Below are 26,806 nucleotides of genomic sequence, written 5' to 3' on the forward strand. Positions count from 1 at the left end.
TTTTGGCGTTGAGGGGTGTTGATTGAGTAAGTGACGTTGACTGATGCTTTTGCGCTGAGTGATGCTGTGGTGCTGAGTGATGCCTTGAAAGGGCGTGATAGGTCGCCGCCGATGCCATAACGCACTCGGCCTTCTGCGTTGGTGTATAGGCCCCTGAGAAAGGCCAGTATCTCTGGATCTACTCCAAGATTCGACATGATTTCCCACAGCTTTGAATGCTGAACGCAGTCGAAAGCCGCGCTCAGATCTACGTAGACTAGATAGATCTTCCCTTCTTTAGCCTGGGCGTATTTCCCAGCCAGAAGGGTCAGGTTTAGGGCTTGCTCCACCGTACCGAGCCCCTTCTGGAAGCCGTATTGCAGGTCAGTGAAGATGTTATTTACCTTGGCCCAGGTTTGTAAGCGGTCCAGGAGTAGTCGACCTGCAATTTTACCTGTAGAATCCAGAAGGGAGATCGGCCGGTAGCACGCAGGGTCGTTGCGGTCCCCTTTCTTAAATATTGGTAAAAGGGTGGATAAAGACCATGACGGAAGGAGACCGACTTGAGCGACTGCGGTCATTACCCGGGTTATTATTAACGACCAGTAGTCACTGTTGTGCAAGAACAAGTCCATAGGTACCCCATCTGGGCCGGGAGCCTTTCCAGTTTTTGACGCTTGAATTGCTTTTCTGACCTCGGTAACTGTGAAGCGTAAGTTAATTGGAAGAAAATGGGTTTCTGCTTCAGCCTCGCATTCTGTTCGGGGTGTGTCGGATGCCAAGCCGAAAATTTTTGTGAAGTGGAGGACCCATTCGTTCTCTGTCACTGCAACATCAAGGTGGTTTGGGTCAGTATCATTTTCCAAGAAGGGTGATCTAATGGTCTGCCAAAAAGTGGTGCTGTCCTTTTTTAGTGCGCTCTCGTGTAATTGGCACCAAAGGTCTCTCTTAATCTGACGCCTTCGATTTTTCCTTGTTTCATTATACACTTTCCTCCGGGATGAAATTAGTTGGGCGTCTCTTGGTTTCTGCCGAAGAGCTTCTTTTAAGGCCGAAAGGGCCTTTGTACAGTCCGAGTTAAACCATCTTTTAGTTTGAGGTGTTGGTTTGTTTGTCCTGTATTTGACTAACTCGTCTCTTATAGCCCCTTGTATGTTGTGAAAGGAGGCGATGATTAGTTCAGGGGAAGCTTCTGCGGACAGACAGTCCCTTAGCCAGGGGTGCGTTTTTTCGAGTATCCTTTGCGTAGTCGTCTCAGGGTCGACTTTGGCCCATTTAATTACAAACCCGTTCCTCTTCTTTAAAGTTATTGTTTGCTGATCGAGAGAGCTAGTTCTCGTTGTGGAAGGACCTGCTTTCTCCATTGTGATCTCCACACTTAAAGGATAGTGGTCGCTGATCGGACTGGACCCTACTTTGTAGTTAGTTAACATATTCTTACAGGTATTAGAAGCTAGGATGAAGTCAATGGTGGATGTACAACCTCTCCCATGGAAGGTGGGTCGAAATTCCTGGGCCGGGTCCACTAGCTCATTTACAAAGTCTAGGTCCAGGGTAAATATGATTTCATTCAGCTTGTTTCCACTTTGAGTGTGTGCAAAGTGAGGGATCGGATTGCCGGATACTGATTGTAGGCCACAGATCCCGGTTTTATGGTTTGGACATATTGGGTGGTTGAAGTCGCCTCCCCAAATGTATTTTATTGTTGCGCTTAGATTCGAGTTTTGCAATGTGGATATATGAGCCACCATTTCATCCAGGTTTGTACAACAGTCCTGGGTGCCTGTGTTATTATAGTAGTTAATGAGTATGTAGATATTCCTCAATGCAGTGGTGTGATGTGTAATTTGAATGACTTGGAAGGCGGATGTTTCTTTTGTTAGTTTTACCGTAGTTGCTAGAGTGTTGGAGAAGTAAATCGTAAGACCACCTTTGGGTCTTCCCATTGTGCTTGGCGTTGCTTTGGTGAAAAATGTCTTGTATCCCGGTAGGTGGAGGGGGGATAAACGCCAGGTCTCTTGTAAGCACAAGATTTGATGACTTCGTGCTATTTCTAGCCATTGAGGGCATGTTATTTTGCTGGCTAAGCCTGCAACGTTCCAGAAAGCTATGCCTACGGCGGTGGCCTCATTGATCGTTGAGGTGGCGAGAGTGGTTTTGCTCCTGGTTGTGACTTCAGTGGCTACGATTTGCTCAGTGAGTGGTCTTGCGCTCATGGCCGGGTTCTCTGAGGGACAAAGGGTCAAGAGATTGTTTTTTTGAGTCATAGGGGACTCTGCTAGTTCAGGCTGTTCGGATGTAATTATCTGGTGCTTATCAGGGGCTGGGAAGTGTGGGGCAGCAGCTAAGTATTGGGAGGCAGCTATAGGTTGGTTCGGATCGACCGTGGGTGGTCAATCGATCATATCGAGACACTCATAGCGGTTATGGGTCGGGAAGCCCTGCCAACCTTCGTATGCGGGGTAAGGTCTGTCCTGCCAGTATGGAACTTGGGTATCGACGTACCTTTCTCTAGGTCCTCCCCTATCTAGATACTCACATGGGAAGTCCCGCCGATTCCATGGTGTTTGACGCCATGGGTCCTGATTTCGTCGGGCTTTGGGAAGATGGTGCCATTCCCAGGGAGGGGGGTTGAGTTGTTGTTTCATTGGGGGGTAAAACAGAGAAAGGTGGCAGGCGTCTATTCCCCCTTTTTTCTCGAGTTGTGGCCAGGCACATATATAGTCAACCGTTGCAGGATCTTTGCATGTTACAATAATACAATCACCGCGTATTGATTTCTTGGTTTTGCCTATCCAGGCTACCCTGCGTGCTGATGTGATTCCTCCTGATAGATGGGATTCAAGAGGTCTATTTATGCTAAGCCACTGCATGGCCTTGTTTTTAAGTGACCATGCAGTTTCTGGGGTGTCATCTACTAACTCGGGTACTCCTGTTAAAACTATTGTGTAGGGAGTAGCTTCAGGGGGCAAATGGGCAGGGCGTCTGACTGCAGGGTATTTTTTCGGGGTGGATTCCGATGTGGTCTTAGGTGTTTTTTGGGGAGGTAGGGAGTTCGTGGGCTGAGAGTCAAGTTTCTCTTGAGGAATTCTACTGGAATCTAAATTTTGTGCTGGACATGGGGTTCGTGTCACAGCCTTTCCTTTGGTGTCTATCTGTTGCACTTTGTTTTGTTGTGATGACTTCTGTTGTGTTGGTTTCTCCTGCTGGGGATGGAGTGTATTTGTTATTGGTTTGGGTATGGTTGTCGGTGGATTGGGGTTCGTTTGTACTGTGTGTGTTGCATTTGTAGGATTGGCTACTTTCTGATTTTGTTTCTGGTTTTGCTTTTTTGATGGGTGTGTGGTATTTCGCTGTCCCTTTACGTCTATCCTGGTGTTTGTATCTAAAAGAGTAGCTGATATTATTGTTAATTGAGCCTCAAGGTTTCTTACGCTCAGCTGGATGGGTTTTAGATATTGGTAGAGTAAGTCTTTGGTGGTAGTTAGTACTTGAGTTGTAATTCTACAGGTCTTACATTGCTCAGTTGAATTATTGATGCTGGATATTGGCTTGTGTGGGAGGGTACAGTCAGGAATGTGTAGTATGCTGTTAGAGCATGGGGAGTTTGAGTTGGTCACGGGTGAACTTTGTGTTTTTTCGCTGCGTGGTAGTCGGGTTTCTGATGTTGCCCTTTCCCTCACATCGTGCTGGGGTAGGTTGTCGTAAGTTTGGATGTCTCCTTGCGTTTGACAGCCAGCTAGGTCTGGGGTTGCTTCCAAATCTTCTGATGATAATGATGAGGAATCCAACTCAGAGTGGGTAACTGACAGATCAACTACTGAAGGAACAGTGTTGAGTTCTGTGGTTGGGAGGAGCACTGGGAGTGAGCTGTTTTGGGAGGTCAGGTTGATTGGAGATGCAGCATTCGCTATAGCGCCGAGTGATGAGCGCTTGGCATTTGCGCTCATGAGATCCAATGAGACCCTCTTTTCCATTAGGGCTATGCTTTGGTTGATTGTTTCATTGACCCGCGATATAAACAGGTCAATGGGGCCTGTTACCTGTGCTACCTCCTGCGCATGTTTAGACTTAGGTTTGGGTTTAGAAGTGCTTCTGGTTTTTGCTGGCATGTTGTTTGTTGCCAGGTCGTTGTTGAAAGAGGGATGGCCCGGTCCGGTCTCTATCGGTCTCTATCGGGCACTAACGGGCAACAACGGGCCCGCCCTTGGCCTGGGCTTCGCCCCGGGCTGCGTCCCGCGCGCGTCCCGCGCGCGTCCCGCGCTGCGGGTGCCGCGAGAAGTTATTGCGCTTCGCTGGGGGCGGGGGACTGGAAGGGGGAGCGGCTCTCACAGGAAGAGGACCAGCTGGAGATGGTGAATGCTGGTCCTCGCAGTCCTGGGGCCGGCGCCTCGTCCTCCTCTGCGGCCTCCCTCTCCCAGTCGCGCTGCGGGGCTTCAGGTGATGGAAAGTGCTACTCCAGTAGCGGAAAACGGCAGCTGGTGCAAACAGTGAGTCCTGTGGCGATTAGGCTGTCTCTACGAGTGGCACCCGCGCAGCGTGTGCCGCGAGAAGTTATTGCGCTTCGCTGGGGGCGGGGCACTGGAAGGGGGCGCGGCTCTCACAGGAAGAGGACCAGCTGGAGATGGTGAATGCTGGTCCTCGCAGTCCTGGGGCCGGCGCCTCGTCCTCCTCTGCGGCCTCCCTCTCCCAGTCGCGCTGCGGGGCTTCAGGTGATGGAAAGTGCTACTCCAGTAGCGGAAAACGGCAGCTGGTGCAAACAGTGAGTCCTGTGGCGATTAGGCTGTCTCTACGAGTGGCACCCGCGCAGCGGGTGCCGCGAGAAGTTATTGCGCTTCGCTGGGGGCGGGGCACTGGAAGGGGGCGCGGCTCTCACAGGAAGAGGACCAGCTGGAGATGGTGAATGCTGGTCCTCGCAGTCCTGGGGCCGGCGCCTCGTCCTCCTCTGCGGCCTCCCTCTCCCAGTCGCGCTGCGGGGCTTCAGGTGATGGAAAGTGCTACTCCAGTAGCGGAAAACGGCAGCTGGTGCAAACAGTGAGTCCTGTGGCGATTAGGCTGTCTCTACGAGTCAGGTAAATACAAAACATGTTGTATTACAAATGCTAGAGGTGTCACATTTGGGAAAGTTATAACTATTGGCATTGTTAATAACAAAGCTAATAATTTAGCTATTTTGAAAAACAACACATTAATAACAACAAAAAATCATTTATAAGACCAATAGCTCTAACTTTCCTATTGCGAGACCAATTGCATTTCCAATGGTTGTTTTCACAGCCTCCCTCAAGTTGCTCCCTTCAACTTCACCCCCCAGATAAAAATGATAAGATGTTCAGTTTCGTTTAAGTGCTTAATCCTATCAGCTTAGCGTTTTTCTAAGCATACCCAAGCTTTTGCCGATTGGTCAGTTGATGCACACCCCATGCCCTGTAGCAGATGAGACAGGAACACACAAGTTCCCCTGGAGCCTAAAGGACCAGACCTTACCAACCTGCGAATAATCTGCCACTTGCAAGGGTAGAGGTACAAAATAAATAAACAAAATCCCTTTTTACTTATCACCATTGATCAGTCAATCTCCCTCATTTCTAAAGTGGCTTAATATCTCTCCATCTTCAGCACTCTTATGTTTTCCTTTCAGAGTTAACGGCGCTATTTTGAGCGGACACGAGGAAGATGTAGGAAATCGTACCTCATTCTACTTCTTCTCCACCAACACTATGATGAATTCCTTGAGTGCCTATGGACGTTACGGATTCAAACGCACCCCTCAATCTGAGGTAAAATAATATGTATGTCCCCAAGACATTCAGTAATAGAATAACATATGCATTTTTAATGAGACTGTCCCTGGTCTTTTCACTCTTCCGCTTTAGAGTTCATTTTGGGTATGGTCTAAGACTTGAACATAAGTTATAGGAAATGGATCCAAAATAATATTCCCTGCTTTCCCAAGAAGCAGATATCCATTCGATATTACAGCCAGAACTGGACCTTCTGGCCTAGAGCAATCAGGCACAACTCTATAGCAGTGACATTTTGCTGCAGAATAGATTTAAAATCCTTGGCAATCTTGTGTTCTAGTTCGAAATTTGGGTTGTATGTGATAACCAGTGGGAGCTAATCTTAGGCCTTGTTTGCCTTGTATTTCAAGTGGTTTCTCTTGGATATCTTGGTTGTTGTGTAGATGTGTTTGTCCACAAAGCTTTGGTTGCATCATTGGTTTAAAAAATATTATCTCTGGCCCTTTACATTTAGTTATGCTTTGCTGTCTCAGAGCGGATCTACCCTACCGGTGCAAAAGGCCCAAAACATGACAAACTGTGCCGAGGATCTCGCACACACCTCCTACGATGTAGAGTGGATTTAGTACAGATTCTCTCTAACACTATTGGCAAGCCAGAGCAGTACATGGCATACTCAATAAGCTAGTGTGCACTACAAATGCTGAAGATGCGGAAATATCACCAAATAATGCCACTCATTCAGTCAGTGCTTTACTTTGTAAAATAACAAGCAATTTATTATACACATGGCTAAATATTACACACAACATTAAGATATACACAGGAAACCAGCACCCTCTAGCCACTTTCTAGCCAGAATTCTGGGTTCCAATGTCATTATCATACCTAGGCGCTAAGCACTATAATTCTGTCAAGTTAAGGAAATAGAAATGTTTTTTAAAAGGGTAAAAGGCCTTCCAAGTGCTTACTCCTTGAACCTACACTTTGAGCTACTGAGCACCGTAACCAAATATGCATGCACTGCCACAATTCAGGTCATTAGCCATATACTACAGCCGCAGTTACTTCCAAGAGTGCTCTCTCAGTCAGTGTGTTACATAGAGGGTGAGGGGGTTGAGGGGAGAACGAGTGGGGTGCAACAACTTCAAAGGTTGTCAGATGTAATTAGACTTCTGTAGCTTTGCAAGAGTCTCACCGGCCTCAACCAAGTCCAATACCCAAAATTCCAAGAACAGACATCGTAACAGGGAGATGAAGTGGGAATCGTCAGGTGCTAAGTCCTGGAGATTTACCCAGTGTTGAGGGAGCCCACAACATTGGATAACTAGAAGTAGTCCCTGCATATACACCAGGAAAACTGTTAGTACGTTGAAAATGATGTTCCCAACTGCCAACTGCAGTTGATATTTTAAAACACCATGGGTTGGGAAGGTGATGGGTTTGACCTGGTAGAATTCTTAACTCCACTACATTGTCACAATACATGGTGTACTACTACGGCAATGTATTGTGCTCTTTAGATACATCACCTGCCCAGAGCCCTACTGGTCAGACTTAATGGGACAAAGGCTGTGGGATCCATCTCATAGCTATTGAATTGGATTGATCCTTGCCTATACTAAAGACGCTACCAGCAAGGATCAATTTAGGGTTACAATGCTCAGTTGACTGCACACAGCATGGTATACTACTACATTCTTACACATGGTCTTCCCCTCAAAAACCAGTGACTGCCCAGATGTCGAATGGGTAGAACTGCATTTTTCCACTTTCTCCCTGGGGCGCAGACACACAGGCCGACACCAATGTGGGGAACCTGGGCACTGTTCAATTTTCTTCTTAGCCTTACAAAAAACTAAGCAGCACCTTTCCCCTCACTAGGGAGAAGACATGTGCAGAATGCATTTCCTTGTTGGGGCACAGACTCACTCTCACGTCAGCTCCTCAGCAAGCCGTCCAAACCAGTGCCCAGATCCTCTCTGAAACATATGTTGGGGACTGGGAAAGTTACCAACATCCGACATTTCTGAACACTAGATATCAGGAAGAGTCTTGGGTGGTGTGACTTGCATGGATACAATCACTAACTGAAGGTCCAATAACTTGTAGATAATATCAAAACTCACCCACCCATTTCTACAATAAAAACGTTAACACATGTGTGTGGGTGGGCCTCTTGTAGCTGACAGGAGCAGGCCAGATATGTAACTGTGTGAAGTCAATATAGTATCAATATCCACTTCCTGTGGTCATAATTTTGGCCGATTCCTGTGCTGTGCAATTGGGGACTTTTGCCATTTCTGGAGTATTGTTGTCATAGAAAAATGAAGAAATTAGTTGTTTACCCATGCTTTGACACTTGTAAAGGATTCAGGGTAATAAAACATGATAGGGTTCATCCTAGTTACTTCATCAAGCATTTCTCCTAGTCTCTAGTTTTCCGAAATGCTTTTGTAAGTTTCCCTGGGTGCCAGCCAACCCTGCACACAAAGGATTCAGATATCCGTCATATATTTTCTTTATGAAAAGCCTCCCCTGATGTATAGTGTATGGAGATCCTTGCTGAAACTCATGTAAAACCCACCCATATCTGATAACCCCACACTCATAGAACACAGTGTTGAGTCAAGCGTTTGGAGGGATATGTTCTTGTGTAAGACTGAATGAAACCACCATATTTTGGGAAATAAGTATTGAATCAAGCAGATTTAATGTTCAGCACATTGCTCTAAATAGCCAAGCAGGATGAGAGGGGTCTGGCACCCTGAAATAGAAACTTTAGAAATCTTAGGATATGTAGACATTTCAAAGTTGTGGTAGGGTTGCATATAGCCCAGGGGTGACCTCTATGGCAGCAAGAAGAATGTCCTGAACTGGAATTTTCATTGCAGCTTATTTCCACATTTCCAAAATACACTACACCTGGTTTGTTGCCTGCGGGCACACTGAGCCCATAGGAAACCGGTATATGTCTAGTACTACCATGATTAAAAGACCTAGAGGAAAATAGTTGGTGGTCAAACCTTGGCAGGTATATGTTCCTGCACAAGGTAGATTGGAGAAAACTGCCATTTTTGTTTTTTACATTATAAAAGTCAATTTGACATGCGTCATGCTCAGTAATTTCTTGAGGGCAACCCTAGAGGGTGAGGGTGGCTCTGTAATCAGAGATGAAATCCTCAGGATGTGTAGTTGTTAAACTATATGGCCGAGTCATGTTTCCTTGTGTTTGCTATGTTTCCATACCATCCAGAGTTGATGTCTGTGGCCAAAAGTAGCTAACCTAACCCAGCTTTTTGCTTGCAGCTGCTTTCCAAATTTACAAAATGCACTACAACCAGTTTATCGTCTGTGGGCACTCAGAATCCATGGAAAACCCATACATGTCCGGTAGCTCATGGCTCAAGAATGCCAGCAAGGCTGGGGGTCACACTTTGGAAGAGATTTGTTCTTCCACCGAAAAATGTTTTAAAAACAAATCTGAAATATGTCATATTCAGAGTGTTTTACGGGCCAATCAGTCAGGGAAAAGGAGGTCTAAATCACACCAATGGAGTCCTTTGTTCCTACAAAATTAGAAAATATATAATTTATATACTTTTCATATAGTTCTGAGTTTGGTATCTCTGTCAAATGAACAGTGCTCCATAGATAGTGATTTGCGCTAATAGTACTTGATTGATTGTTCAGACAATACCCCCATAATTAGCATTACTAGACTCCAGATGTTCAAGGCCACACCCTTAGAGTCTGGGGTTTATGTTTTTCCATTCGAGAAATGTAACAAAATATTGAACACATTTGTTAAGAAAATGAAAGTAGTACAACATTTTTAACGATACCAATAGGCTGCAGTGAGATATTGATGCAGGATTTTCACCAATACATAACCCTCTATGAGCCAAAATGGCACATAGCTTTTACAAGTGCATAAAGAGATTAAAGAGGTGCAAATGCTTTAATTAGCCAATTTTCCAAACACCGTGGTATTAAAAGGGCTCAGAATGAGTGACAAAGTAATACTTCACTTGAAGGAAGGATGGAATAGTGGAAGTTAACCTAGAAGGTCATACGCAAGTTATTTTTTTTTAAGTACCTAATACAAAGATGACCATATAGTTGTCCAGCAGATGTTGGCAACCAGGAAGCCTCTGGAGAGAGCTGAGGGGGCAGTCATGGGTCTAGTGGAATGAGTTTGAATGACCTCCAGAGGGCATTTCTTGGCCAAAGTGATACAAAGGGAGGCCTACTACAAAATGTGCACTTGGCTTTTGCCTTGCCCTTCTTAGCTCCAGCAAAGATAACAAAATCCTGATTGTTCACTCTGTCTTGATGAGAGCAGTAGGTTTTAGTAAGACAACGTCTGCTTGGAGTCCAGTCAATGCATTCGCTCCTCCTTCTTGGTGGTATGTAAATAAAGAAAGAAAGTTGGGAGTGCAATAGACGTGGCTACATGAAATGCTGAAACCCTCTTGGGTAAGAATGATGGGTGGGCACGAAGAACCAACTTTTTGGGATAAAAACTGTGGCATGTGAGCAAATTGATCAATCCTGAATTTCTTCAAACCTAGAAGCTTAAATTAATGCCAATAACAAAAATAGTTTTCAATGTACGAAATTGAAATAGGTAACTGTGCATCGGCGTGAAAAAGGAGAACATCAAGAAAGCCAAAAGAATATTCAAATCTTCCTGAGGAATAATAAACTGAGTAGGATGAAACAAGTAAAGCAAATCTTTTGAAAAATGCGCTAACAGTGGTAATCTAAAGAGCGAAGGTTGATGAGGCATAAACATGAAACGATAGAAGGCCACCAGATTATTCTTAAATGTAGCCACTGATAGACATTGCTGTGCAAGGAACTACGCAAATCGCAGAACCTCAGAAAGGTGAAATTTAAAGGGGTTGATGTCTTCCAATTCACATCTCTTCGCAAACCTAGTCCAGCACCACATAGGTGAATTTAGTTGTGGACTTTCTGACCTTCAAAAGGATGGCTGTGTCCTCATTTGGAACACAAATGACTTCTAACTGGTACCTCTCAATTTTAACACTTGCAACCGCATCATTTGAAGATTGGGATGGAGTACCTAGCCTTCCTGCTTCAACAACAGATCTGAAATGTGTGGGAGCCAGCTTGAGTTGACGAGTTGCTGCTAGTACAATTCCCCTTCACTAAACCCACTTCCATGAGAGAATCACCTCCCAAAACTGGTTCCACAACATCACATCGCCCTGTCTGTTAATATAATGGAGAGAGGTTCTTTGCTCCACAAAACTTGAAAGCGATTGAAAGGATAATAACCTTCATTACCCCCAGGTCCCTCCGTCCTCGACACCTTCATTCTAACAAGTGGAGATAACCATCTCCAGACAGAAAAAACAAACAAGAGGAATGCTGGGACACAAATACTGCCCCTCCCCCCGGGAGTACATAAGCAGTACTTACCCAGCAGACCTCCTGTTCTTTTTTTCTGTCTTCGACAGAATGGACTGATGGATGCTGTTGCTGTTGCTGCGCCTGCACCTGCTCCTGCTGGGCTGGGGTGGCGTGCAGGTTCTTCTCTGCTCCCTCTGCCCGGCTGCCTGGCTTCGCGGGCAGTGGTGATGTTCCTGGTGTGCCTGCCTCCCGGCCTGCCGGACTTGCTGGGAGGCATGGCTTCTTCCTGGCCGATGTTCCGGATTATTTCCGGCCCTTTGCGGCTCGTGCGCCGCCTCCCGGTTGCTTCCGGGTCGCTGTGCGCATCTCCCCGAGCTTGGCCAGGTGGGAGACGCGCTGCGCTGGATGTTTCTTTCCCGGAGCCGGCTGTCTGAGTGGGGGCCTTGTTCATGCTGCTCCGGCCCCCGCTCCGGGTGAGTCCCGCTTTGCTTTGTTTTTGTGACAAGAGATGTCTGTGACATTTACAGTGCGCTCCAGTGGCGCTATCGGTTAGCGCGGGGTACTTATTCAGCAGTACTAGCACTGAGACATGCCGAGGTTGTGTGTTCGTGCCTCACCGGGAGCAGCTGCTTGGTTTTCATGCTCTATTTTCGCTACATAGGCCGATTAGACTCTGTGTGCAGACGGCTCTTGCTAGTGAGTCTTTGCTTCTTTTCAGGGTCTACGTGTCCGACTCCTCCAGGTGCCAAATGAATTCTGCTGTGCCCTGTGGTGCGGTTCCTTCCTTGTGTGGTGCCCATGCCGCGTTGATGGAATCGAGCCCTCGGAAGGTCGGATATTTCGATGACATTTCCGGGGTCGTTTGCTGGCTCGGCGGAGGCGTGTTTCTTGCCTGGGATGTGCCTCTACTCTGTCCCGTGCTGACATGGGCCTGTGTCTGACGTTCCTGCTCGGAGGGGGCTGTTGCTCTAATGTGCTAGACTGGCGATGGCGGCATGAGTGGTCTGGCCTCTGTTCCCTCGGGACCGCTGACCTCCCGGATCCTGGTTGTGTTACTGGAGGGTGCTGGTGGTGAGAAGTGCGATTCACATGTGTCTGTGGCTGGGTGTGAGGTTTCTCCTACCACTGTGCTAGCGGTGAGGCGTACATGGGAGGCGCACGTGTTGAACTTGTTCTGCACCATGATGTTTGTGTAGTGGTGTGGTGTGTATTTTTGCTACTGATGTGTTTCTGTGTCTTATGGCTGGATATTTATTCAGAAAGCCTGTCAGAAAAAACAAGTTTTTAGGAGGCTTCTAGCCAAGGAGATTGATGCAAAAGCGAATTTCTGAGGGGAGTGAGTTCCCGAATATAGGGGCCAAAGTAGCAAACCTGGCAACCCCAGTGCGCTTCAAATTAAAATAGGGGATAAACAAAAGTTGCTTGTGGGCTGAGCGGAGATTGCGTGTGGGAACATATTTGTTAATCCAGTTATTCAAGAATTTCGAGCTTCTTCCATTGAGTGACTTAAAAATAAGACACCCCACCTTAAAGGCACAGCGCTGAACAACCGGAAGCCAATGTAGTTGCTTTAGAAGAAGAGTGACATGATAGTGCCTAAGTTGATGAACAATCAGACGTGCAGCCTGATTTTGTACCATCTGTAAACATTTGGATAAATAAAGGGGGATGCCAAAGTATAACAAATTGGCATAGTCGACATGGGACATGACCATGGCGATGACCACCTATGTCCGAGCTTCATGGGTAAGAAATCTGCAGATCCTATTTATTTCCCTAAGTTGGAAAAAGCAGGTGGAGATCACCGACCCAATCTGAGGGTAAGAGAGAGATCCTGACTGGTTATTACCCCAAGGCTCCTGGCGGAGCTAGATGGAGAGGGGGGCTGACCCAGCTCCCATGGCCAGAAATGAGGGCCCCATGGACTTTTAGAGGTGCCACCTGTTAGAACCAACTCCGTCTTATCCAGGTTAAGTTTTAGATGGTTACTGTTCATCCACTGACTAATGAACAGCGTGGTAGACTGAAAGGCATGAACCGACTCTGAGTAGTTGCTGAAGGAAAAAAATACGTTGGAAATCATCAGCATAGTTGAATGCGCAAACGTGACGCTCTTTCAGGGCTCGGACAAGAGGGAGAAGGAAGAGATTGAACAACAGGGGAGAAAGTGAGGAGCCCTGAGTGACTCCACAAGAAATTCTGATTCTAGGGGCAGTGAACTGGGCAGTACAGACTGCTTGGGAACGATTTTCCAGGAAGGAGCTGATCCAGTCCATAGCAGGTCCCGAGATTCCCGCATCCCTCACACGGTCGACCAACCCATTATGGACCACCGTGTCAAAGGCTGCGGGAAGATCGAGCAAGGCGAGGATCTGCGAGGAGCCACCATCTACCTCACTACGGAGAGTATCCAACAGTGTAAGGATCACCGCCTCGGTAGAATGAGCTGGGCGGAAACCCTCTTGGTGAGGATAAAGAAATTTAGATTCCTACCAAAAATCGGTGAGACATCTCGTGACATAGACTTCCAAGTCCTTGGCTAGTTAAGGAAGAAAGGAGATTGGATGATAATTTGCCAAAATTAATGGATCCGCGCCCACCTTCTTCAAAAAGGGGACAACACTTGCTTCCTTAAAAGTTGCAGGGACAATGCTCTGGGACAACGACTCATTTAGAAGATTGAGGGCAGGACTGAGGAAGGCAGTAAACATTTCCTTTCGATGCTAGGAGGACAGCAGTCAGTAGGGGAGCCACATTTAGCTTTAGAAAGGAGGTCCATGAAGGTGTACTCACAGATTGTAGGAAAGTGCGTAAAAATGCTATGATTTTGGGTGGTATGGGAGCTAGAATTCGGATTTTGGCAATCCGGAACTTGATTTTTTTGAATTTGTCATTAAAAAAGAGATTCAATGAGTTGCAAAAATTTGGGGAAGGGGTAGGCTTAATTAAGGATCTGTCGTGGTTAGACAACTCATTCACGACAGAGAAAATCTCCTTCGAGCAATTTGTTGCAGACAGGATTTTAGTGGAAAAGTACGCCGCTTTGGCAGTCAAAATTGATTTTTTATATGTTTTCAAGCTGTTCAAGAAAGACCATTTGTCTTCAGATAGATAGTTACGTCTCCACTTTCTTTCCAATTGCCGCGAAACGAATTTTTGGTTTTTCAGCTCAGTGGCGAACCATTTCTGAGCAACATGGCGACGGGTAGCATGAATCTTCCTGGGAGGTGCAAACTTATCGCTAGCAGCCAGTAACCAGCTAGTTAACTGTGCATCAGCCAAATTAAAGAGTTGACCAAAGGAATAGAGTTGGCAAGTGAGTCAAGAAATGGAAGTTTCTCAATCTTATTCCAGTTTCTACGTGTTCCCCCTCCTGAGCTAGGGGCTTTGCTCAAGAAGTTGTCATCAATGGTGAATTTGATTACATGGTGATCAGACACGGTGAGACTGATACAGGGGACATAGTGATGTTAGCTGTCCAGACCTGGTCAAGGATATGTCCCTTAATATGTGTAGCCTTAGACACCTGTTGTTTTAGGTTCAGTCCTGTAAGTAGCTTGGCGAGTTCAGCCGATTGGGGGCCACCAGATATTTCATTGGCCCAGTAAGTCTGCAGAACTGGTATCGATGATGTAGTCAGAAATATCAGAATCATCTTCCCTTAGAAAGTCAGCCTCTGTGTAGGAGACAGGTGGTACTACTGGACGTTGATGGTAAACATTGATTTATAAAGGCCTCTGCTCTCATTAGCCAGTAGTTGAAATATGAAAACACGCTGGTCTAGATTTAGATTTTGGTGGTGCGAGTGCTCTTTCACAAGTATGAGAAGGTACTTTCCACCAAACTTGTGATCCACCTGTACTATTTAGAGTTGGGAAACTGACATGTTCCTATAGGGGTGCCTATGTTGGCCCTGGGGCTGGAAACTCTACATCATATGGCCTGACTATCCATCAGTGCTAGTGGATCAGATTGTCCGTCCTATTTAGAGCAAATGGACTAATGCATTTTCATTCAGTTTGGGACTGTCAGTTAAACCCTGGTGGTCCAGGAACTGAAAAAATAGAAAATTACCCTCACATACTGGGAGAAAACTCAAGGGTGTCAGTCTGTGAAAGAAAAGTGTACAGAATTCTATTTCCTTCATCTCTTGGTTCCCAAGCAGAATAGTCTGAGACTCATCCTGTATCTTCGCATTGTGCATTTGATAACTCAGCAAGAGAAGTCCAAAATCATGTTCCTGTAATAGGTCTTACTGGCCCTGAGGGTGGGAGACTAGTTGGCATCCCTATATCTTCAGACTGTCTACTTTTTCATCTTTCACTTCTTTTAGCCCAAGATCTATGTGGTGGAATCATGTTGCCTGTTTCGATCTTCAGATTCTTCCCACTCACAGGGGTTACATGAGCTATCTGGCACAATCTCAGCACTACCAGTTAACAATTATTCAATTCACGCTGATGACGGCTTCATGCATCTTTATGAAAGTGTTGGTAGTTGTGGCAGCTTCACAATGATGGTCATTAAAATGAGGGCCTGATTTATCCCACTGCCCATCAGGGTGGTGGAGGTCATTCCCAACGCCACACTGGCTGAACTACCGCACACCAAATTTTGCGATCACTGCCAGCCCTGTCAGAGTATTTTGTCTCAGTTAAACTTAAGGTTTGGTCTTAGGTTAAACTTAAGAACAAAACTTAAGTTTAACTGAGACAAAATCCTAATTTTACTACTCCTAAATGCCCTTTGTGAATACCGAAAGTCGTAAAGTTAGGATTTTGTCTCAAATTACTTTTGTGAATTGGGTCCATAGTTGCTGCATTCAGGTCCCTGTTGCCAGAATTTCAGAAGGTTTGCCGTCTGTTGATATTAGTAGATTCAACAAAAGATTGAACTGATGCCGAGTATTCTTGAAAAACTACTTGTGTTAAGGATTTAGATAGTGTGCTTGACTCACTCCCACTCCTGAAAAAAGATAACTTAGACAGCGCTGAGCCGTGCAAATATCGGCCTATCTCGAGACTCCCTTTTGCTGCTAAACTGGTGGAGAAAATTATGAATGAGCAGATTTCAGAATATTTAGAAGTGAACTCACTGATTGACGAGTCGCAACATGTCTTAGGAAAAACTATAATACCGAATCCGCATTAATCATAGCCACGGAAGAAATACACGAAGTCCTCGATGGAGGAAGGAGAGAGGCGCTGGTAATGCTTGACCTTTAGGCGACATTTGATATGGTCAGCCATGAGATTCGGGTTGAATGGCTCCAAGCTTCAGGGATAAAAGGAACAGTAATTAATCTCCTAAAATCATTCCTAACAAATCGACAGCAAAATGTGGCAATGGAGAAGTTTATCTCCAGGCAATTCTCCCTACCATGTGGAGTTCCACAAGTATCGACACTCAGCCCTCCACTTTTTAATCTATATGTTACACCACTAGCGTCGATTATAAAAAAATGCTGCTTTTACCCTGGCCTCTTATGCAGATGACGCCCAAATTGTGGTGTCTCTGACTACCCAGCTTAGAACTCAGGCACTACTGTGGTCAATCTAATTATCTGACTAATTTGTACATAAACACTGTATATAAACTGCATATTTTGACCACCTTAATCTTATCTAATTTCGCAGTTCACGCTATCTTTCGCACCTTATGTCACCACGCCGTCCACCTTCACTAGCGCGCCCAGTGCTCACCCTGTGTGTTATCGTCATTGTAAAATCATGTACTGGAGTCTTCTTAACTACTTACGGAATTATAGTTTTATATACTCCACTCTACCCTGACGTTGTGGTCTCTCTTCCTTTGTTCCCCTCCCCAATTATGATTTATTTCACCGTTTTTGAATTGTCCTACTTTTAACATTCTCCAGTTGAGACACTGTTGTTGTTGCATACTACGCCCGGTCTCACCTTGGTTAATGGCCCCTACTCCTGTTAATTGTTACTTTACAAATTGTGTTAGTCAACAATGTGCAGATTTTATTTACTACATGAATTGTGTGATGGTGTAGATAAGTCTGAGTTCTGCTAATCTTTTTCACGATAAATAAATACTTTTGCATTTCACACACATTCAATATTGTCAGTCTTTCTCCGTGTAACATAATAATATTAGATATATTATGTTAAAGAACCCTTAATCAATACATGCAAGACGACAAGATTTTATAGTGAAAAGACGCTGCCAATAATGCATGATTTCCCCAGTACAAATTCATCAAACATTTGCCAGCTGGCTTTTGATCTAAATAGAACTTTGAATAAGTAAGTTTACTGAAATTATCAAAATGTCCTCTTTGTACTAGGATTTGAACTACAAAAAATTACGAATGACGGTGATTACTATTATTATTGTCATTACTATTAATGTTGTTATTATTTTTATTTTATTATACTGTAGTATATACTGTAGGATATATATTCTGTATATGTTGTTATATTAGTATATAACATAATATTATATGCTTTATTAGTGTTAATAATAAACATAATAAAACATTGTCATACATTCCTGCTATAACTTTGTGACCTCCCCCATCAGCTCTCCTGTAAATTCTCTCTCTTCTTCATTTCGACTTGTTGCTTCTGGCAGGGAATCAGCTACGTCTTCCTTCCAGACCACGACCGAGACTACTTGCTGGCAAAGGCAGCGATCACTCACCAGAAGGTGGACCGGGGAAAAGACAAGGGCAAGCAGTAAGTCCTCAATGGCCTTGAGAGATTGCAAGGAGGGCTTTTAATATGGGGAATATAACTGCAGAGAGTTGTATGCCATTGTTAGAAGGCCAATAAAGTTTGCCTACAGTTTAAAACACATCCAATGCATTGCCTTCCAGTACCTCGTCAAGGTAAATATAATATTATTTTTACCATCATATTGTCAACATAACCCTGCTAATTACTAAATGGATGTTTTATGCTTACCTTGTGATGTACTGGTTAGGGCGCTGTTGTCAATGTGATAATACAGGATTTATTGTGGGGTATAGTCTGCAGAGTTGCTAACTTCAGCTGACTGTGTGCATAAATACTGCATGTCATCTTCCATGGGTATGTGACCGAGGCAGCAGTGAGAATGTGGCGGGAATATGGCCATTAACACAAACAAAAAATAGCCGAGATGGTGCTTCTGGTTTTTTGTAGAGTTTCAAAGCCACTTCCCAGATACTCCTCCAGAATAGAAATATTCCTTATCGTGATTCCTATGACAGCCAGTAGCTTGGCTTCTACAACATAGTACTACATCCTGCTCAGACTTCACCTCCAGAGACCAAGCCCTTCTACTGGCCCAATGTAAAAAAAACACAATCGGCAGTCTTTACTCATCTCACAGAGCTTCTCCCTATTTTAACTTTCTCGGTTGAGAAGGATTCCTATTTTTGGTCATACTGCAATGTATTCTCTAACTTAGTGCTTCGCTCAAAACAATTTTTTAGTTTGGTGCTCCATCAAGACTATTTTGCTGTTCAGTTGTTACCAAAGAGGTATTCCTTAATCCATTGCCACCCACCAGCCTGCCTCTTCACACAAATATCATTTAATAGTCTATCTCTTCCATCATATAACTATTCTGCCCTATTCCAATGATACAAGATTTTCATTTACAATCACAAGTGGGTTTATTTACATGTAATATTAAACGAGAACAGTGTTATAAAATTACATTTGCCCAAATGTGATCTAGGATTGGGGAGAGGATGCAGCCTAACGTCTAGGGCAGTCGACTTCAAATCTTGGGAACTGGGTTCAAATATGGGCAACGACGCTCAATATCCTGTGATTCTGGGCACTTAATCTCCCCGTGCCTAACAGAAATGAATGTGTTCTTGTGCAACACAGCTGGTGCTCATGTAAAGAGCTATAATACCCGATACCTTTGGGTCAAGTTCGTGCTATATAAAACTCTGGAGAGAAAAAGCAGATTTTGTGTATTCAGTAATGAGGATGCTTGAAAGATCTGCATATTTGTTGGTGTCCACCAATTTTTCGAAGGCCCATTGCTACCTTAGATACATTCCTGTACATTACCCCCTGTTGAGAGCAGAGATAAATCTGGGTCCACAATGTGAATAAGGAGTGCACACCCAAAACTTGATGGTAATGTGGAAGAAGGTGGTTTCTCAGGGAAAAATATTTTCTGTGTGGAAATTGCTGTGAGACTCAAATGCACAACTATAGAGACCACACATGTCTTAAAGAATCCTCTTGAACAGACAAGGGATGGTTTATGCAGTAGGATTCTGTGATCAGGTTAGTTTGTCCAGTGTGGGCTTTCTGTCTATGTTGAGGTAAAAGCTGTTGAATTCTTATTGGTTTCAGAGATGCCTCAAGGTCCAAATCTGTTAAGGTCAATAAATGACAATAATCTCTAAATATTGTATATTATGGGTAGGCCTTATGATAAATCTTTCATCTGTACACTGCGAAGTGTGTTTGATGAGTGTCAGCGCACCTGTACTGATGTAGAGGTTAACGTGTATAGGGAGCCACCTATACACAGAGACAGACAGACTGTTGGTACTGTTTAACTTACAGTCACTAGAAAAAGGTAATCTGTTTACAAATATGAAGCAGAGGGGTCAAACTCTATGGGTACATAGAAGCTAGAATTCCTAATTTAGGTATGCTGTAGAGAGGTGCTTCACAATCCTGTCTAACCTGATGGTGATTTTTGTGTGATCAAGACCACACACAGATATATATATATATATATATATATATATATATATATATATATATATATATATATATATATATATATATATATATATATATATATATATATATATATATATATATATATATATATATATATATATATATGGCATTCCTGCCCTTTCTTCTTCCAATCAATATTATGAACAGTTGGTTCATACGGGTGCAACGTATTTCTTTCACTATATCAAAAATATATGTAGCATTCTGTTGACACTTTACTAAATAAAGGATTTTCAACACAAATTCTTTCTTAAAAGACACTTTGTCAAAAACACTTTGTAAAAAACAGAATCCAAACCATCTATATCATCATATAACGTTTTATGAATTGTACTCATTCATGTATGCTTCAAATATTCATCATTTACAAAAAGACTGAAAAGTGAACAATAAGTGCTATTCGTGACATATAGTGCTCAGTGCTGACGGCGCAAGTGTGACCAACAAAACGTACAAATATTATTTACAGGTGGGACATAAAAAGGATTTATCCTGGCCTATATATTCCAAAATTCAACTGTATACTGCCTTTGTCAGCATTCAATACAGGATTTTGCCGTAATAGGTCCAATAATTTATACGTCGACGTTTCGACCCTCTGAGAGCGCACTTGGGGCGTCAAGGCGGGTCTTCCTCAGGACTGTGTGGGACGGGGGAACAGCCTAAGTGAAATGACTGATGAAAGATGGCATTAATAGGGATTCTAGTCTTGGGGTGTGGCCACTACTTGCCTCTAATAATTTTAAAAGAACTCACCTCCAACCTTTATGCCCAGCCGGGCATCTGGTGGTTAGGGGACTGAGGGAATCAGCTCTGTCGGAAAAAGAGCCTAATTAATGCTATATTCAATGTGTAAGTCTCCAAGGTATTTTTAAATGCTAAAGTTCCTTCTCACGCTTACCTGTCGGTGTAACAGCAACTTATGCCACCGACTGTGGTCTCGTTAATTAATGCGTGCTCAATGAAGACAGTAATTGCTCCTTTCTGAATAAGAGGTAGAGGGTCACATAATAAATACTGAGTTCCCTACTCTTTACAATTGTATGTATTCCATACTAATGATCAATTTTGCGAGCTCACCTCAATTCCAATCTGGTGAGTCAACCCAGTGATGATCAGCTGCGTGTGTTAGGCCATCTGACTTGGAGATTCCATAGTAAGAAAACGCAAAGGGTGCTATTTCCACTGTAAAGGAAAAAGTCACATGCGTATCAAGGGCTGGTGGTCAGCCACCCAAAGTTAAAATTAAAAGTAAGTTTAAAACCGGGCGCGTGTCCATGCTGAACAGTCGCGACACCGAGCTCACCTTTAGTCAAAGTATTAGATGCAAAAACGGGGGGTTTAATTTCTGCCCTTCCCAGTATTGCTCCTACCTCGATAGACTCGCGGGGACGAAGAACGCTGATGTTAATTGACTGCGGTAAGCGTAAGGACGTACGCAGAAAGACGTCGATTGCCGCACGTGACCTAGTTACTAGGGAACCCCAAATATTCAGGACGTCATACTAAACGCAGCAGCTCCGCTCGTCCAACACTCAGATCAAAATCCGTGCGTATCACAAGGCTGTGCAGCCTACTGCTTAATGTCAGCCCCCAAGTACTAACTCCGTTTATGAGACAGTGAATGGAGCTAGCGCAACAATTGTAGCAACACATGTGAAATAACCGCTAGTTATTATGGAGATGTGCAGTCGCCACATTGGTTATCTAACTTGGGCCCCAAAATTTTTGGATTCACATCTAAATCCCTTTAGTGCACAATACAATAAAGTATTTTAAGGGAGGATTTCCAAATTATAAGGCATTTGAAAGTAGTATGGTTAATTACACATCCGTGGTATTACCCTGAAAAACACTATGGTACACAATATACTAAGAAAATGAGAATACCATGCAGATTACTATTCACGTAGGTCAAAAATCTCCTTGACCCACTCGAGTAAAATATCACTCTGGTTTCACATTTAAATCACTTTAGTGCACAATATAAGAGTTTTTTAAGGGAGGATTCCCAAATTACAAGGCAAAACTATTAGTCACAATCTCATTAAAACATTTGAATGCAGTTTGATTAATTACACATCCGTGGTATTCCCCTGTAAAACACTATGATACACAATATACTAAGAAATGAGAATACCCGACAGATTATTATTCACGTGAGTCAAAATTCTCCTTGACCCATTAGAGTAAAGTATCTTTCAAAAAACACTACATATTGACCTTTTCATGTCTGTTTTAATTCTCTTAGCACATGGTACAACCTGATTGGGGAAGGAGAGAATGGAGCCCCATCTACCCCTATAACCGTCCCATTTGTCTGTATGTTTCTTCAATTTCATTCAGCCCACTTTTCACCGAATTCAAAGTGTGAATCCAACGACACTCTTTGTATTTCAATGAATGTGAGACTGAGCCCCCTCTCAGGCCAATGTGTATTCTCTCTAGTACCTTCCACTTGATGTCTTTCGGAGTATGTTTCAAGTTAGAAAAGTGTTCCACTAAGGGTGCTCCTGGTGTATTGCATCTTACCCTACTTACGTGCTGTAAGATGCGTGTCTTGATTTTTTGTGTGGTCTGACCTACGTATATTTTGGCACAGGGGCATTGAATTGCATAAATAAGGTTCGTACTATTGCAATTACTAAACTCGTGGAGTTTATAAGTCTTATTCTCATGTGTGAATGTATCCCCCTCCTGACAGAAATCACAGGCCTTACATGATCCACATTTGTGGTGGCCAGTGATCGGTGGAAAGTTAAACATGCTCCTGATGTCAGGTTGCCCAGTGGAAACGGCAGCAAGAAAACCCCCTGGTTCATCAACGAACTCAAGGAATACAAGAAGAACTGCCGCACCCTCGAGAAAGCCTGGAGGCTCGACCACACCACAGACAACAGGACCGCCCTCAAGCACACCATCCGCAAACACCATCAGCTGATCCGCGCCACCAAGAAGACGCCACTCAAAGAATGACTGGACAACAACACCCACGACAGCAAGGAACTTTTCAGCATCGTCAAAGAGTTCTCCAACCCCAGCGCCGGAAAGAACGACATCACTCCCTCGCAAGACCTCTGCAACTCACTCGCCTCGTTCTTCCACCGCAAGATTGCCGACATACACAACAGCTTCGAGGCACAGACCACGCACCCTACCACCGAACCAACGCCCGCCACCACCACCTTCTGCAACTGGACCCCGATCAGCACCGAAGACACCACCCGCACGATGAACTCCATCCACTCCGGATCACCAACCAACCTGTGCCCACACCACGTCTTCAACGAAGCCGACGCCACCATCGCACCCCATCTCCGAGACACCATCAACTCCTCCTTCCACACCGCCACCTTCCTGGAGAGCTGGAAGCACGCCGAGCTGACCGCCCTCCTGAAGAAACCAACGGCGGACCCCACCGACCTCAAGAACTACCGTCCCATCTCGCTCCTTCCTTTTCCGGCCAAAGTCATCGAGAAGACGGTCAACAAACAGCTGGCCGCCCTTTCTCGAGACGAACGGATCCCTCGACCCCTCGCAGTCCGGGTTTCGGGCCAACCACAGCACCGAGATCGCCCTGATCGCAGCCACCGACGACATCAGAACCCTTATCGACAACGGGGAAACAGCGGCCCTCATCCTCCTGGACCTCTCTGCGGCATTCAACACCGTCTGCCACCGAACTCTAGTGAAGCGCCTCAGCAACATCGGAATTCAAGAAAAAGCGCTGGAGTGGATCATCTCGTTCCTCACCGGAAGAACCCAGAGAGTCCGCCTCTCTCCGTTCAGATCCGAGGCCACCGAAGTCATCAGCGGCGTACCACAAGGATCTTCACTCAGCCCAACCCTCTTCAACGTCTACATGAGCCCCCTCGCAGCCATCGCATGCCAGCACAACCTCAACATCATCTCCTACGCCGACGACACCCAGCTCATCCTTTCCCTCACCAGCGACCCCACCACCGCCAGAGCCAACCTACACGAAGGAATGAAAGACGTCGCCGACTGGATGAGGAACAGCCGCCTTAAACTGAACTCGGACAAGACGGAAGTCCTCATCCTGGGATCATCACCCTCCGCCTGGGACGACTCCTGGTGGCCCCCGGCCCTGGGCACTGCTCCCAAACCGACGGACCACGCACGCAACCTGGGCTTCATCCTGGACTCCTCCCTGTCAATGACCAGACAAGTCAACGCCGTCTCATCCTCGTGCTTCAACCCCCTGCGCATGCTCCGCAAGATCTTCAGATGGATCCCCATGGAAAGCAGGAAGACCGTCACCCAGGCACTCGTCACCAGCCGACTGGACTACGGGAACACCCTCTACGCCGGAACCACAGCGAAACTTCAAAAAAGACTCCAACGCATCCAGAACGCATCCGCTCGACTCATCCTCGACATCCCCCGACACAGCCACATCACCGAACACTTGCACTGGCTCCCCGTCAGCAAGAGAATCACGTTCAGACTCCTCACCCACGCACACAAGGCTCTCAACGACCTGGGCCCCAAGTACCTCAAAGACCGCATGACCTTCTACACGCCCACTCGCCAGCTACGATCGAACGGCCACGCACTCGCCACCGTACCACGCATCCGCAGAGCCACCGCCGGAGGAAGATCCTTCTCCTACCTGGCAGCCAAGACGTGGAACTCCCTCCCCACCCACCTTCGGCGAAGCCAAGACCATCTCGCCTTCAGGAAGCAGCTCAAGACCTGCCTGTTCGAGCAGTAAATTTCCCCTCCCCCAGCGCCTTGAGACCCTCCCGGGTGAGTAGTGCGCTATACAAATGACGTGATTGGTTGATTGATTGATGGTTCCAAATATGCCTGCACCACTTTGTCCTTTACATTCTTTCCCCTCTTAAATGCAAAAATGGGTTTCTCTGTGGTTTGCAGTTCACCTGCAACCAAGTTCCAATATTTAGATATTATTTTCTTAACATCATTACTTTTGATGTTAAACGTAGTCACACACACAATGTTATTAGACACTTCCTTTTTATTTTACACCTCCAGTAGATTCTACCTGGGACTGTACCATGCTCTTTTCTTTGCACGTTTTAACAGAATTCTCGGATATCCTCTTTCCTTTAGACGGTTAGTCAGTTCTTCTGCCTCATGAAAAAAGTATTTTCTTTGACTGCAATTTCTTCTTATGCGAAGATACTGGCCGTAAAGCAGATTATCCCTCAGATTACGGGGATGATGGGACTCGTACATCAGCAGTGTATTTCTCTCTGATGGTTTCCGGTAGAGATCACAATACAGTCTGTCTTCTTCAGTTTTAAAGGTCAGATCTAAAAAATCTATTGACACAGTGCTCCTCGTCATCGTGAATTGTATATCTTCACTCCTCTGATTTAGCCATAGGAAGAAGTCATCTAACGATCCCTGATCTCCATTCCAGATCATGATGACGTCATCAATATATCTTTTCCATACCTCGATGTTGTTTAGGTATGGATTTGAATCGGCATATAGATGATCTTCCTCATATTTGTCCATGAAGATAATTGCCAAACTTGGGGCATATGTAGCCCCCATCGCGACCCCCTTACATGCGAAATAGAATTGATTTTCAAATGCAAAGTAATTCTTCTTCATTGCTATTTCCAATAGCTTAATCAGGAAAGATGTAGGAACCCAAGTGGTCTATCTCCTTGATCCAGGACAGTTGTTATCGTCTCGATCACTTCATCTTGAGGAATTAAATTATATAAAGATGACACGTCTAGTGTCACCAAGATGTTCCTCTGTGGATCAAACGGAAAGTTTTCAAGTAATTGGATAATATGCATGGTATCCCGCACATACGATTTGGTCTGTGAAACAAATGGCTGCAGAAAATAATCAATAAATTGATTCAATGGCTCCAACACTGAGCCACATCCCGAGACGATAGGTCGTCCCGGGGGATTTTCCAGTTGTTTGTGTACCTTGGGTAAGGTATACATTGTAGGTATACGTGGTTCTTTCTGATTAAGAAACTCAGACTCCTTTTTACTCAAGAACCCTTCAGTTACACCCCATTGTGTGACGTCCTTTATTTATTTCTTGATTTCATTTGTTGGGTCCTTAGAGATCCGCCGGTAACTTTCTAGAGAGTAAGACTTACAAACTCCACAAGTTTAGTAATTGCAATAGCACAAACCTTATTTATGCAATTCAATGCCCCTGTGCCAAAATATACTTGGGTCAGACCACACAAAAAATCAAGACACGCATCTTACAGCACGTAAGTAGGGTAAGATGCAATACACCAGGATGCACCCTTAGTGGAACACTTTTCTAACTTGAAACATACTCCGAAAGACATCAAGTGGTGGGTACTAGAGAGAATACACATTAGCCTGAGAGGGGGCTCAGTCTCACATTCATTGAAATACAAAGAGTGTCGTTGGATTCACACTTTGAATTCGGTGAAAAGTGGGCTGAATGAAATTGAAGAAACATACAGACAAATGGGACAGTTATAGGGGTAGATGGGGCTCCATTCTTTCCTTCCCGAATCAGGTTGTACCATGTGCTAAGAGAATTTAAACAGACGTGAAACGGTCAATATGTAGTGTTTTTTGAAAGATACTTTACTCTAATTGGTCAAGGAGGATTTTGACCTACGTGAATAATAATCTGTCTGGTATTCTCATTTCTTAGTATATTGTGTATCATAGTGTTTTACAGGGGAATACCACGGATGTGTAATTAATCAGACTGCATTCAAATGTTTTAATGAGATTGTGACTAATATTTTTGCCTTGTAATTTGGGAATCCTCCCTTAAAAAACTCTTTTATATTGTGCACTAAAGTGATTTAAATGTAAAACCAGAGTGATATTTTACTCGAGTGGGTCAAGGAGATTTTTGACCTACGTGAATAGTAATCTGCATGGTATTCTCATTTTCTTAGTATATTGTGTACCATAGTGTTTTACAGGGGAATACCACGGATGTGTACTTAACCATACTGCTTTC

At 44.6% G+C, this 26,806-nt stretch overlaps 1 protein-coding gene across 1 annotated transcript in view; it reads left to right on the forward strand.

The window, feature by feature from the left end:
* LOC147702408 (alpha-N-acetylgalactosaminide alpha-2,6-sialyltransferase 2-like) overlaps positions 1-26,806 on the forward strand; it is a 505,792-nt gene that overhangs the window by 369,734 nt on the left and 109,252 nt on the right. The window contains exons 5-6 of the mRNA XM_086931027.1: positions 5,621-5,759; positions 17,706-17,809. Coding sequence (XP_086787153.1) covers positions 5,621-5,759; positions 17,706-17,809 — 243 coding nt within the window. The remainder of the gene's footprint in view (positions 1-5,620; positions 5,760-17,705; positions 17,810-26,806) is intronic.

Source organism: Lissotriton vulgaris, chromosome 7 (genome assembly GCF_964263255.1).
Source record: "Lissotriton vulgaris chromosome 7, aLisVul1.2, whole genome shotgun sequence".
Taxonomy (NCBI): domain Eukaryota; kingdom Metazoa; phylum Chordata; class Amphibia; order Caudata; family Salamandridae; genus Lissotriton; species Lissotriton vulgaris.